The sequence below is a fragment of the Chanodichthys erythropterus genome, chromosome 11 (genome assembly GCF_024489055.1).
Source record: "Chanodichthys erythropterus isolate Z2021 chromosome 11, ASM2448905v1, whole genome shotgun sequence".
NCBI lineage: Eukaryota > Metazoa > Chordata > Actinopteri > Cypriniformes > Xenocyprididae > Chanodichthys > Chanodichthys erythropterus.
The window spans coordinates 27,396,631-27,409,475 of NC_090231.1; the positions used below are offsets into that span (position 1 = coordinate 27,396,631).

At 39.5% G+C, this 12,845-nt stretch overlaps 1 protein-coding gene across 4 annotated transcripts in view; it reads left to right on the forward strand.

Moving 5' to 3' along the window:
* ambra1a (autophagy/beclin-1 regulator 1a) overlaps nt 1-12,845 on the forward strand; it is a 98,168-nt gene that overhangs the window by 3,976 nt on the left and 81,347 nt on the right. For 3 of the 4 annotated variants that reach the window (XR_010896519.1, XM_067402206.1, XM_067402208.1), the window contains exons 5-9: nt 59-231; nt 1,184-1,250; nt 1,345-2,768; nt 9,741-9,827; nt 11,316-11,498. Coding sequence is in view for 3 of the 4 variants with exons in the window: in XM_067402206.1 (XP_067258307.1) it covers nt 59-231; nt 1,184-1,250; nt 1,345-2,768; nt 9,741-9,827; nt 11,316-11,498 (1,934 nt within the window). In the remaining variant the exon portion in view is untranslated. The remainder of the gene's footprint in view (nt 1-58; nt 232-1,183; nt 1,251-1,344; nt 2,769-9,740; nt 9,828-11,315; nt 11,499-12,845) is intronic. The other variant, XM_067402207.1, reaches the window with a different exon arrangement.

The following is a 12,845-nucleotide window of genomic DNA, read 5'->3' on the forward strand; positions in this document are numbered from 1 at the left end:
TTTGTCACCACAACTTAATTTTGCACAAATGTTTAAGTATCATGTGGTTTTGTTTCAGGGAGGCAGTGAGAGCTGGCTCACAGAGACTAACTCAGCGATCGCATCCCTTGCTTTCCATCCCACGGCTCAGCTGTTGCTCATTGCCACCAACAACGAGCTGCATCTATGGGACTGGAGTCGGAAGGAGCCCTTCACTGTAGTGAAAACTGCTAGCGAGACAGAGAGAGTCAGGTTTGATGCGCATCGTAAATGTTATTAGGAGAAATTAAAATTCTGTCATCATTAATTCACCCCCATGTATTTCCAAACCCATAAGACTTTCGTTCATCTTCAAAACACTAATGAAGATATTTTTTTAATGAAACATGAGAGATATCTGTCCCTAATTTGAAAGTCCATTTTATTAAACAAAACTTTGATGCTTCAAAAAAATTGTAAGAAGATTGTGAAAGAAATCCATATTAATTGTGCTTTTTAAAGGGATAGTTCACCCAAAAAGGAAATTTCTGTCATTAGTTATTCACCCTCATGTCATTGTAAACCCATAAGACCTTCGTTCATCTTCGGAACACAAATTAAGATATTTTTGATGAAATCCCAGAGCTCTCTGACTCCTCCATAGACAGGAATTTAATTATTGGTTCAACCTTAATTTTATAAAGTGATGAGAATACTTTTTGTGCGCAAAAACTAAACAAAAATAACTTTATTCAACAATTTCTTCCCTTCCCTGTCATTCTCCTATGCTGTTGATGTAGTAAACACAGTGTACAATGTCACAATGCCGGCTCAGTATTGGCCGATGCTGTACACGCGAGCACCAATTAAATCTGTTCGTCATATAAAGTGATCAGGTCTTTTTAGAAGACTTGGAAAAAACACTCGGTTCGTATAGATTACTTTTAACCTCTCTTTATGAAATTTTTTGAAGTGTCAGTGTTTTGATGGAATGGACTTTCATTGGAGAGAAGGAAATCTCAGGTCTCATTAAAAATACTGTCATTTGTTTTTCAAAGTCATTTTAGTTTGAAACAACGAGGATGAGTACATGATGACAATTTATTTTTTAGGCGAATGAGCGAATGAAATTATTGTTCAACATTTAAGATACTGGAAAATCAAAGTTTACATCTGAAGTCACTGCATCTGATGCTTTTGTGAGCATTCTCTGTGTTTTTTGCAGGTTGGTGAGATTTGATCCATTGGGTCACTATCTTCTAACCGCCATTGTGAACCCTTCAAACCAACAGGTGATACTTTTTGTTGGAAATGCTGTAGTTTTCACGCAAGACGCTACATTTCAAAATTTGTGACTGTAAATGTACTTGTATTTGTGTGTTGCAGAATGATGATGATCCTGAGATTCCAATGGACAGTGTGGAGATGCCTCATCTCCGTCAGCGCTCCTTTCTGCAGTCCCAGCCTGTAAGACGCACACCTATCTTGCACAATTTCTTGCACATCCTCACTTCTCGCAACTCAGTCCCTCAGACTGGAGGCGCTCCTGCTGCTTCCCCTGACGTGGCCTCCGATTCGTCTGGGCATTACGCTGTTTTGAGGGATCGTTCCCGGCTGCCATACCATGGTTGCGTTCAGCCACTCGGAGTGGTGTGTTTCTGTAGCCGTTGCTCATCAACGCAGGTTCCGTCTCCACCTGATGAGGACTCTTCAGACTCCGCCTCCCTGGAGGGACAATCAAACGCATCCACCTTTTCTTCTGCACGCACAGAGCCGCGAATACCGCGGTTTCCTGTCGAATCTCGTGCTGTATATCGGCCTTCAGCATTTAGCTGCGTGTACGGTGGCGGGAGCAACGTGCGGAACCTTTCTTCTAGCTCTGGGAGGAGGGGAGTGGCTGGAATGGCGCCCATCCCACCTTTCCGGCAGCACCCGCCAGGCAGGGAAGGTGGAGGCCGTTTCCCTGGGGCAGACTGGACAGGCAGTGTGCTTAATGGACGAGGTAGTAGCATGACTCCACCCAGAACCAGTGCTTCCTCTGTCAGCCTGCTTTCTGTTCTGCAACAGCAAGGGAATTCCAGCCAATCACCTGTTTACACCTCTGCTAGTGATGGATGGGGATTTCCTCATAGCAGTGGCAGCTCATCAGGGACTAGTTCCAGCAGGCACCGCCCATCACAAGAAGAGGGGCACAGCAGCCCTTCTTCCATCCGCAATGTTCTGCAGTGTAACCTTAACCGCTATTTCATGGAGTATGAGCAAATGCAGGACCTAGTGCAGCCACTAGAGGGCAGCAGGCAGGACCAGCAGACTCAGGAAATGCTAAATAACAACATGGACCCAGAGCAACCAGGCCCATCTCATTACCAGCCACTCTACAACAGCGAAAACCATCCCCACAGTCACATGAATCGCTGCAGAGTCTGCCACAACCTCTTCACTTATAATCGGGGTACTCAGCGCTGGGAGAGAACAGGTCAGCCGACATCTGCTGAGAGAAACTCAGCTTGGCAACCTACTAGTCCTGCCTTCCACAGTGTAGCCCCAGTCTCTCATTCTGATCATCACCTACTTGTACGCACACCTATGGAGCCCAGCCCAGACAACCCAGAGCCTCACGTACAGTTTTCCCGCAGCACAGCTAGCAGTCAGCATGAGGATCAGGCTGTCGGGCTGGTCTTCAACCAGGAAACTGGCCAACTAGAGCGTGTTTACAGACAATCTGCAACCTCTCATTCAGCAAACGTATCACAAGAAGCCTTAAACCAGGAAATGCCTGAAGACACACAAGACGATGATTATCTACGCAGGTGAGTAGACTTGTTTGAATGTTTGAAGGGGCCTTGATTTCCTTTCCTTTAATAATGAAAGGTCTCAATGTATCATGAAAACATACTGTTTCCAATTTTTCTTTCCTAGTTAAAAAAGACCATTTATTGAAACTAAGCTGCACTAAAGACTAGTTTTGTCGTTCCACAACTTACTGACATCAGACGACTGTTCATAGCCATCTACGTTTAAATGACAGCAAAGATTTTACAAACTTTGCCTGACCAGTCACAGTTAGGTTAGTTAATTTGAGGCAAAAAGATTGTTTTGCACTACAAAAAATTTTACACATTTTTTATTTATTTATTCATTTATTTTTTCCGGTGGTGGTATGCCCATATACAGTATCTCACAGAAGTGTGTACAGCCCTCACATTTTTGTAAATATTTTATTATATTATCTTTTCATTTTCACTGAAGAAATGACACTTGGTTACAATGTAAAGTAGTGAGTGTACAGCTTGTATAACTTGCTGTCCCCTCAAAATAACTCAACACACAGCCATTAATGTCTAAACTGCTGGCCACAAATGTGAGTACACCCCTAAGTAAAAATGTCCAAATTGGGCCCTTAGTATCAATATTTTGTGTGGTCACCATTATTTTCCACCAGAGTTCACCAGAGCTTCACAGGTTGCCACTGGAGTCCTCTTCCACTCCTCCATGACGACATCACGGAGCTGGTGGATGTTAGAGACCTTGCGCTCCTCCACCTTCCGTTTGAGGATGCCCCACAGATGCTCAATAGGGTTTAGGTCTGGAGACATTCTTTAGCAAGGCAGTGGTGGTCTTGGAGGTGTGTTTGTGGTCGTTATCATGTTGGAATACTGCCCTGCAGCCCAGTCTCCGAAGGGAGGGGATCATGCTCTGCTCATTCATGGTTCCCTCAATGAACTGTAGTTCCCCAGTGCTGGAAGCACTCATGCAGCCCCAGACCATGACATTCCCACCACCATGCTGACAGGAGGCAAGATACACTTGGTTGTCGCCACACACACTTGACACCATCTGAACCAAATAAGTTTATCTTTGTCTCATCAGACCACAGGAAATGGTTCCAGTAATCCATGTCTTTAGTCTGCTTGTCTTCAGCAAACTGTTTGCGGGCTTTCTTGTGCATTATCTTTAGAAGAGGCTTCCTTCTGGGATGACAGCCATGCAGACCAATTTGATACAGTGTGCCGCGTATGGTTTGAGCACTGACAGGCTGACCCCCCACCCCTTCAACCTCTGCAGCAATGCTGGCAGCATTCATACGTCTATTTCCCAAATACAACCTCTGGATATGACGCTGAGCACATGCACTCAACTTCTGTGGTCGACCATGGCATGGCCAGTTGAACCTGTCCTGTTAAACCGCTGTATGGTCTTGGCCACCGTGCTGCAGCTCAGTTTCAGGGTCTTGGCAATCTTCTTATAGCCTACGCCGTTTTTATGTAGAGCAACAATTTTTGTTTTTCAGATCCTCAGAGAGTTCTTTGCCATGTGATGCCATGTTGAACTTCCAATGACCAGTATGGATAACACCAAATTTAACACACCTGCTCCTCATTCACACCTGAGACCTTGTAACACTAATGAGTCACATGATACCGTGGAGAGACCATTGCTAATTGGGCCAAATTTGGACATTTTTACTTTGGGGTGTACTCACTTTTGTGGTCAGTGGTTTAGACATTAATGAATGTGGGTTGAGTTATTTTGAAGGGACAGCAAATTTACACTGTTATACAAGCTGTACACTCACTACCTTACATTGTAGCAAAGTGTCATTTCTTCAGTGTTGTCACATGAAAAGATATAATAAAATATTTACAAAAATGTGAGTGGTGTACTCACTTCTGTGAGATACAGTATACACTACTGTTCAAAAGTGACAGTAAAGACATTGACAATTTTGCAAAAGATTTATATTTTAAATAAATGCTGTTCATTTGAGCTCTCTACACTGCAAAAATGCTTTTCTTACTTAGATTTTTTTGTCTCGTTTCTAGTCCAAATATCTAAAAATTCTTAAATCATGAAGCATTTTCTAGACAAGTAAAAATTATTGTCTTGTTTTCAGAAAAATAATCTTGTCTTCGGTTTGAAATAAGATTATTTTGCTTACCCCATTGGCAGATTATTTTCCTTCTTGATTTAAGAATTTTTAGATATTTGGACTAGAAACAAGACAAAAACTCTAAGTAAGAAAAGTATTTTTTGCAGTGTAATCTTGGAAAAATTCATCACAGTTTTCATAGAAATATTAAGCAGCATAACCGTTTTCAACATTGATAATAGTAAGAAATGTTACATCCATAAACGGTTGGCAGCGCAAACTGTATTGGACCTGTCAACAAACCCGAAGTCTACGTGTGAGTGCAGAGAAGCACTGTTACTCATTTTACATGCGAAAGGACTGGCACAGCAACTGAAAATGGTTCGCATGTGAAATGAGCAACAGCTCTGCATGAGGTGCTCTGGTGCTAACACATGGCTGAGTTTGCTGTCATTTCAAATATATATCATTTTTAACTCTTAGCAAAGCTGGTATTATATAGTGACAGGATCACAAAGCAGTCCTCACTGCGATGCGCCACATAAACTGTTATTAGAGTAGAATGATCAGGCACCTTGTTTGAGCTTCAAGGAAAAATGTCTAACATGGAAATCAGCTTGATATGACCTTGTGCCCGTCTGTGTGCACTCTATTAGCCCTCACAGCAGAGTGTGCCATCCAGAGCTGGACCTAATATTGGTGAGGTGCTGATCTGCATATCAGCACTCTCAGTTCCTGACAGCTTAGATGAATAAACATTAAAGGGATGGTTCACCCAAAAATGAAAATTCTGTCAACATTTACTCAGCCTCAAGTTGTTCCAAACCTGTATGAGTTTCTTATTTCTTCTGAACACAAAAGACGATATTTTGAAGAATGTTGACTTCCATACAGTCAGTGGCTACCATCAACTGTCTGGTTATCAGCATTCTTCAAATTATGTATTTTTGTGTTCAACAGAAGAAGGAAACTCATACAGGTTTGGAACAACTTGAGGCTGAGTAAATGATGACAGAATTTTCATTTTTTGATGAACTATCCCTTTAAAGGTGCCCTAGAACTTTTTTAAAAAAAGATGTAATATAAGTCTAAGGTGTCCCCTGAATGTATCTGTGAAGTTTCAGCTCAAAATACCCCATAGATGTTTTTAAATTAATTTTTTTAACTGCCTATTTTGGGGCATCATTAAAAATGAGCCGATTCAGGGATATTGGCCCTTTAATTCTCCTGTTCCACACCCCAAGAGCTCGCGCTTGCCTTGAACAGTGCATAAGCAAGGTTTACACAGCTAATATAACCCTAAAATGGATCTTTACAAAGTGTTCGTCATGCATGCGGCATGTATGCGTCGGATTATGTGAGTATTGTATACTGTTATATTGTTTACATTGATTCTGAATGAATTTGAGGCTATGCTCTGTGGCTAATGGCTAATGCTACACTGTTGCAGAGATTTATAATGAATGAAGTTGTGTTTATGAATTATACAGACTGCAAGTGTTTAATAATGAAAAAAGCGACGGCTCTTGTCTCCATGAATACAGTAAGAAACGATGGTAACTTTAACCACATTTAACAGTACATTAGCAACATGGTAACGAAACATTTAGAAAGACAGTTTACAAATATCACTAAAAATATCATGTAATCGTTATTATTGCTCCATCTACCATTTTTCACTATTATTCTTGGTTGCTTACCATGTCTGTTGATTCAGCTGTGCACAGATCCAGACGTTAACTGGCTGCCCTTGTGTAATGCCGAAATCATGGGCTGGTATATGCAAATATTGGGGGCGTACACCCCAACTGTTACGTAACAGTCGGTGTTATTTTGAAATTCGCCTGTTCTTCGGAGGTCTTTTAAACAAATGAGATTTATATAAGAAGGAGGAAACAATGGTGTTTGAGACTCACTGTATGTCATTTCCATGTACTGAACTCTTGTTATTCAACTACGCCAAGATAAATTCAATTTTTCATTCGAGGGCACCTTTAAGAGTTGAGTGAGATGAGAAACAAAGTGTCTTTTTGCATTTTGTTACCTGAATTATAAATCTCTCCAGAAAAGAAGGACGGCTTTGCATAGAGACTGACCAGTGTATTTGAATTTCATTGTTTTTCTGTTTGAATTTATGTGAATTTCACAAGAGAATGTTGTTCACCAAGCATGTCATAAGTGAAATTCATGGCAGATTTCTGAGATGGTTCATTTGGAGCCTTCACATACAAGTCACAATTTCACTCTGACCTGTTCTGAGACCCCTATAACAAATGAAAGTATCTGCAAGACACTGGCGTTAACTATAAGTGAGATAAATATGTTTGTTGTATTGACACTTTACATAGCTACACAAGCAGCATGAATCTGCCATTTGAGATCTGTGAGCTTTCAGATATAAGGGACACCAGGGTTTGCAAACAGCCCTTGAAATGCTGAAAGTGCCTCAATTATTTAAAAAAAAATGTAAATACCAGAATATCTGAAGAAAGAAAAATGCATATTCATCTTTTCTTGAAAAGTGCTTTCAATAAACTTAGGCTATATGTGTACACTGTTCAAATGTTTAGGGTAGCTACTCTGTCCCTTTTTTTGTAAAGAGAGTCACCATTCTCACCAAGACTGAAATTATTTGATCTAAAATACAGTAAAAACAGCAAGATTGAAAAATATTATGACAATCTCAAATGTTTTCTATTTAAATATATTTTAAAATATAATTTATTCCTGTGATTTCAGCAGCCATTACTCCAGTCTTCAGTGTCACATGATCCTTCAGAAATCATCAAGAAACATTTCTTATCACAGTTAAAAACTGTTGTGCTGCATAATAACTGATATATGATTCTTTGATGAATAGTTCAAAAGAACAGCATTTATTTGAAATAGAAATAGTTTGTAATATTGTGTCTTGACTATCACTTTAATCATTTTCATGCATCATTGCTGAATAAAAATATATATTTTTTAATTTAGAAAAAACCTTTAAAAAAAAAATTGTACTAATCCCAAAGGTTCTGATAAACTGATTTTTTTTTCTTTTTTTCCAATGAGCCGGTTTTACAAGTTCGTGTTTTGGGCTGTCAGTCTGTTCATCATGGCTTCTGTTGAAAGAGTTAGCTGCTAGTCTTCAATAAGACTTAGTTTACTTTTATTTCATAGTACAGTTGATGATATATTTTGTGCATCACCAGTTAAGAAAATAGTTTATTGTTTTAAGCCCTGTAAAACTGGTCCTGAATTTTTATTTGGTTATGATGTTTGTATGAACCTGGGTCAGACTGCTGATGCTGCACGGTGACTAGACACAGTCATTAAGGTAAACAATGACTCAGACTATTAGTCAACTGCTTTTCTGGACTGTCACATTCCACTATTTAAAATGTGTAGTCATGCAAACCCTAGGTCACTGGCACACTTGGCTCTTAAAGTGTATTTTAGAGAAGTCTGACTTTGTTGAGTTCTGCAGTTAAGTTAACGACCCACTTTTATGTTGAAGTTCATCATATTGGCACTTTTGTAAGGAATCTGACCTAAAATGTGGGACAATATTTGCAGATTGTGCCCCTCAAGGGTTTCTGCAATGCCTGCTTTAGTCCTTTAGGGGGCAGTAGCTCATCACACTGCACATATGTGGCGGTCTCTAACATTGAGTGGCCAATGGGCCTTTATTCTGATTATGTACTTGCACTCTAACACACCGACCGACCTCCTCCTCTCATGGTGCTGAACAACCTGTCCCATGTGCATGGTTGTGCTGTGATTTGGTTGTGTTTTAAGGGCGAAGCTGTGCAACAAAAAACAGTATCACTTATGCAGGAGAGCAAAAAAAAAAGAAAGAAATACTGTCATTTGATGTTCTCCCATGAGTCCCACTCATGTTCAGTGTCACTGACTCACGGCTTTGAGCATCGTGCAAAGTTTCAGAACTAATTCTCATCACTACCTGCTATAGTGTCATACCTGAAACAAGAGTAACTTGTTCACTGTAAAATAAATAGAAAGTAACATAATTATTGTATGATTAATAATAGTTGCCTCTTTTCAATAGCATATTCCCAGAGACTAAATATTCTGATATTTAAACCTTTACTGTAGAAACAAAACGGTAGTACCAAATCATGCTACACGTTTTGCACTTGTGAGGGTTATTGTAGACAAAACAAGTTAAAAACACCCTCAGCATTAAAAGAACTGCAAATTTTGGAACTATTTTGTGCGAGAGTTTGCTTCATCTCTGTTAAAATGCAGATCTTGATCTTTAAGAGTCAAAGGGAGCAAACAAAGCAAACTGCGTGAAAAGGAGTCAGAATCGATCCGTTCTGTTTTTGCTTCGAGTCAAAGGGCAGAAGATGGCATTCTAATGAAGAGCTGAGCACACCCACACCAAAAACATTCACGTACACACACATCATACTGACTCATGCTGAATAAAAATGCCCTGCTTGCTACACAACTGTCCGTCCAGCTTTGTATCCTGCCAGTCGGAGGCAGCATGTTTTCGTCCGCAGGACATGGTCTTCTCTCTTAATGGCCTTCAGCAAACTCTTTGTTGTATGAGGAATAGTACAAACTCAAACTTAACAAATGTCCCAATTTAGTGGGTTATTAACCGATTCCTAGCCAAGCCTGGCAGAGTGCACATCATTACTTACACATTATATTCATTTAGCCTTTGCATAACAGTCGGTAATGAGCATACTAATGTCCTTGTGCAGTTTAATGAAATTTTTAATGATTGTGATGGCGCTTGGTGGGGAGTGTTACTGTAGAAACAGAATAGTGGAAATTGGACGAAAAAATGTGTCGTATTCGTTTTCGTGTGACGTCCTGTCCCGATTCTATATATGAACAGGAAGTGAAGGTCTTTACAATTAGCAAACATACAAAGCTATATAATTCTGTTTTGTAGGAGGCTGCTGGAGTCATCCATGATGTCTCTTTCCAGATATGACGTCTCTGGATCACGAGACCATCCCATCTACCCCGACCCGGCCAGGTGATTCACTGTGTGTGTGTGTGTGTGTGTATATGTTGTGTAAACTGCATTTCGTGGTCATGCCGGTTGGCCGGTGAGGTCTGGGTAATGAGGAAGAGTGTGTCACACTGTTGGACGACAGTGTGACATTTCAGACCTGCCAGCACACCAATGTCCTCCTAATTCAAACATGCACACACAGAGCCTGTCAGCATCCTCTGACTCTGTGAGCGAGGCTCATAATAAAGTGAATTCATGGCTAGTGAGTCATTGTTGAGCTCTGGGGAATCAGCTGTGGTCTTGGATCAAGACAGATTGTTAGCACGGACTCCCGCTGGCAGGTTCGCGCAAACACATGGGCTGACGCACACCTCTAACCTGTGAATTACCACAACAGACTCATTTCCCCTAGAGCAGAATGTACCTGGTGTTAGAAGCCATCCGAGCAGAGGGATAGTCCGACTCCAACACATTTAGAGGCTCAAGTAATTGGCTCTATATGACACTGTTGTTTCCCGGATCTCTCTGTCTGCCTGCATATTGGTCTAAAACACATGCCAATGAACAGTGTGTGTGTGCGTGTTGGTGCGTTTAGGCTCTTTCAGACGGACTGCCACTGTTTTGGCTGATTCTCAGTTCCTTAGGAATTCTATAAAACCTGCCAAGTTTCTGTGTGTGTTTGTGAGGGAGAATATTCGATTTTTATTTGCTTCATAATGAAAGTAATTGTCTTTGTGACTGGTGAGGATGTGTTACCATTGTCACCCCTTGGTGATTATTTGGAGTTTAGCTTTGTTTTTCTTAGTATTATAGTTCATCTGTTCCAAGCTGGTGGCAGACTTCCTCTCTCAACTAGTCCGAGACAGAACAAAACTCCAGATGCTCTTCCTGCAAAAAGGATTTTAGTTTTAAGGGCTTCATTCAGCGAGTCATCATGCCAAAATACTTATCATCATTGTAGCTGAATTAAATGCAGAATAGAAGCAGATTTATTATCAGCAATTCTTAAAATTGTTTAAAACTTTTGATTGGTTTGTCGATACTGATGTCTTATGGACTAACTTAAATGCCTCTGATTGGCCATTGAATGATTGTATTCGACAGACAGTCTGTGATTGGTTTCATTCCTGAACCACTGCAAAAAAAAAAAAAAAAAAAAAAACCCACATTGAAATTTGAAACCTTTGGCAAAATGTTTATTAAACACAAAAAAACATAATATTAAGTTACCAAAGTAGTGCAAATATAACAATATTAAGTTATTAAAGTAGTTTAAGCTAAAGTTCATAGGTTTAAGATGCTGAAGTATTGGTATCTGTTTTGGTAGATTATTCAAAATAATTAGATACCAATATTAGCACACATATTTTGTATTAGTGTATCTCCTAAAACAAGTATTTATTTGATTAATGTGTATCAGTATAAAAACGGGGGAATGACTTGTTTGATATGTTATCTATGTAGTGAATATCTAATATTATTGTGTTTGTGTTGTTTGTGTGTTTGTAGGTTGTCCCCTGCAGCATATTATGCACAACGTATGATCCAGTATTTGTCTCGGCGTGACAGCATTCGGCAGCGCTCTCTCCGTCCCCCCGGCAGACCTCGACCCCTCTCCTCTAATTCCAGTAGCCTCTCCCCTGGCCCCGCCCCCAGTGTGGAGAACAATGAAGTTGATTTTGAGGAGTTTGAGTAAGTAAACAATCGCACAGACACATAAAGCCTGTGCCAAGTAATTGTTTCTGAGTTGTTACCTGCTCTCATCCGCTTATAAAAATCTCTATGGATTTATTTCCTTGTATTGTTGCTAGGCAACCCAACAAACACACAAGGCAGGCTCTGAATGCCAGAATGTTATCACTTTTGCTTTTCAACTGACTTATTGAGCTTGCCAACAATTTGTTTGTTGGGTTGCCTGTGGCATCTCTTCTTATAGCGTTTGGCATTAGCATTGGCCTTGGCTTGAAATGCACTTTGAGTGATTCCGATGGGATGTAGCAGTGTACTGCTGTGAGCTTGTTGCTCTTTTTCTCAACTGCTGGACAACTGTGAAATAATATTTTTAGTTTAGAAGTCAGAGAATTTTTCTTTATTTCTTTAATTTTTATTTTTTCAGTTCAATTAAAATGATTAGTATTGTTTTTTTTTTAAAAAATACACATTGTTGCAAAGCAGGTATACTAATAATGTGCTTTCCAAACCACCCAATGATCAAGCCAAAGGTGACAATGACAAGAAAAAATTCCCTACGATGTTTAAGTAGATGAGGAACAAACCTTGAGTGTCAAGCTGGGGAAGACCCCTCATCTGGCTGTCACATATTTAAATAAATACACTTCTGTCTAAATGTTTGGGGTCAGTAAGATTTATTTAGAGAAAATAGTCTCTTATGTTTCAGGAAGACTTTTCTTAAGAAGTCTTTTACCACTGCATTTATTTAATCAAAAGTATATATAAAACAGTAATATTGTAAAATATTACAATTTCAAATAACTTAGGTTGCCATCATTGCATGAAAATATTCAAACTTACCTGTTTTTATTAATTTAATGCCTCCTTGCTGATCGAATTAATTTCTGGAAACATTAATTTCTTTTAAAAAATCTTTCTGACACCAAACTTTTGAACAGTATGAATTAAAAAATGTTATCCAGCTACATAGTATTAAGGATAACATTGACTAATTTGTTAAATATGATTATAATAAGTTCTAATGAAATAGAAGTCCAAGGGATATGTGAGTAGGAGGGATCCAGACTGTGTATGACAGATGCCTGTTATAGCTAACACTGGATAAGACTCTGCAAAGGCAGATTGGGCACAAATGTGGGGGTTGCTTTTGGATTGTTTTTTTTTTTTTTTAATATTTGGTGAATAATCCATTGTTTTTCCACAAGCAAATTAGAAAATCACATGTCCATTTCAATATCATTATCAGCCATTTAAAAACCAGAGCAATACTCTCTTATTTTTGGGACTCAGCTATGAAATCCAGACTCATATATTTAATATGCAAATGCTCTTTTAATTTGTTTGCAA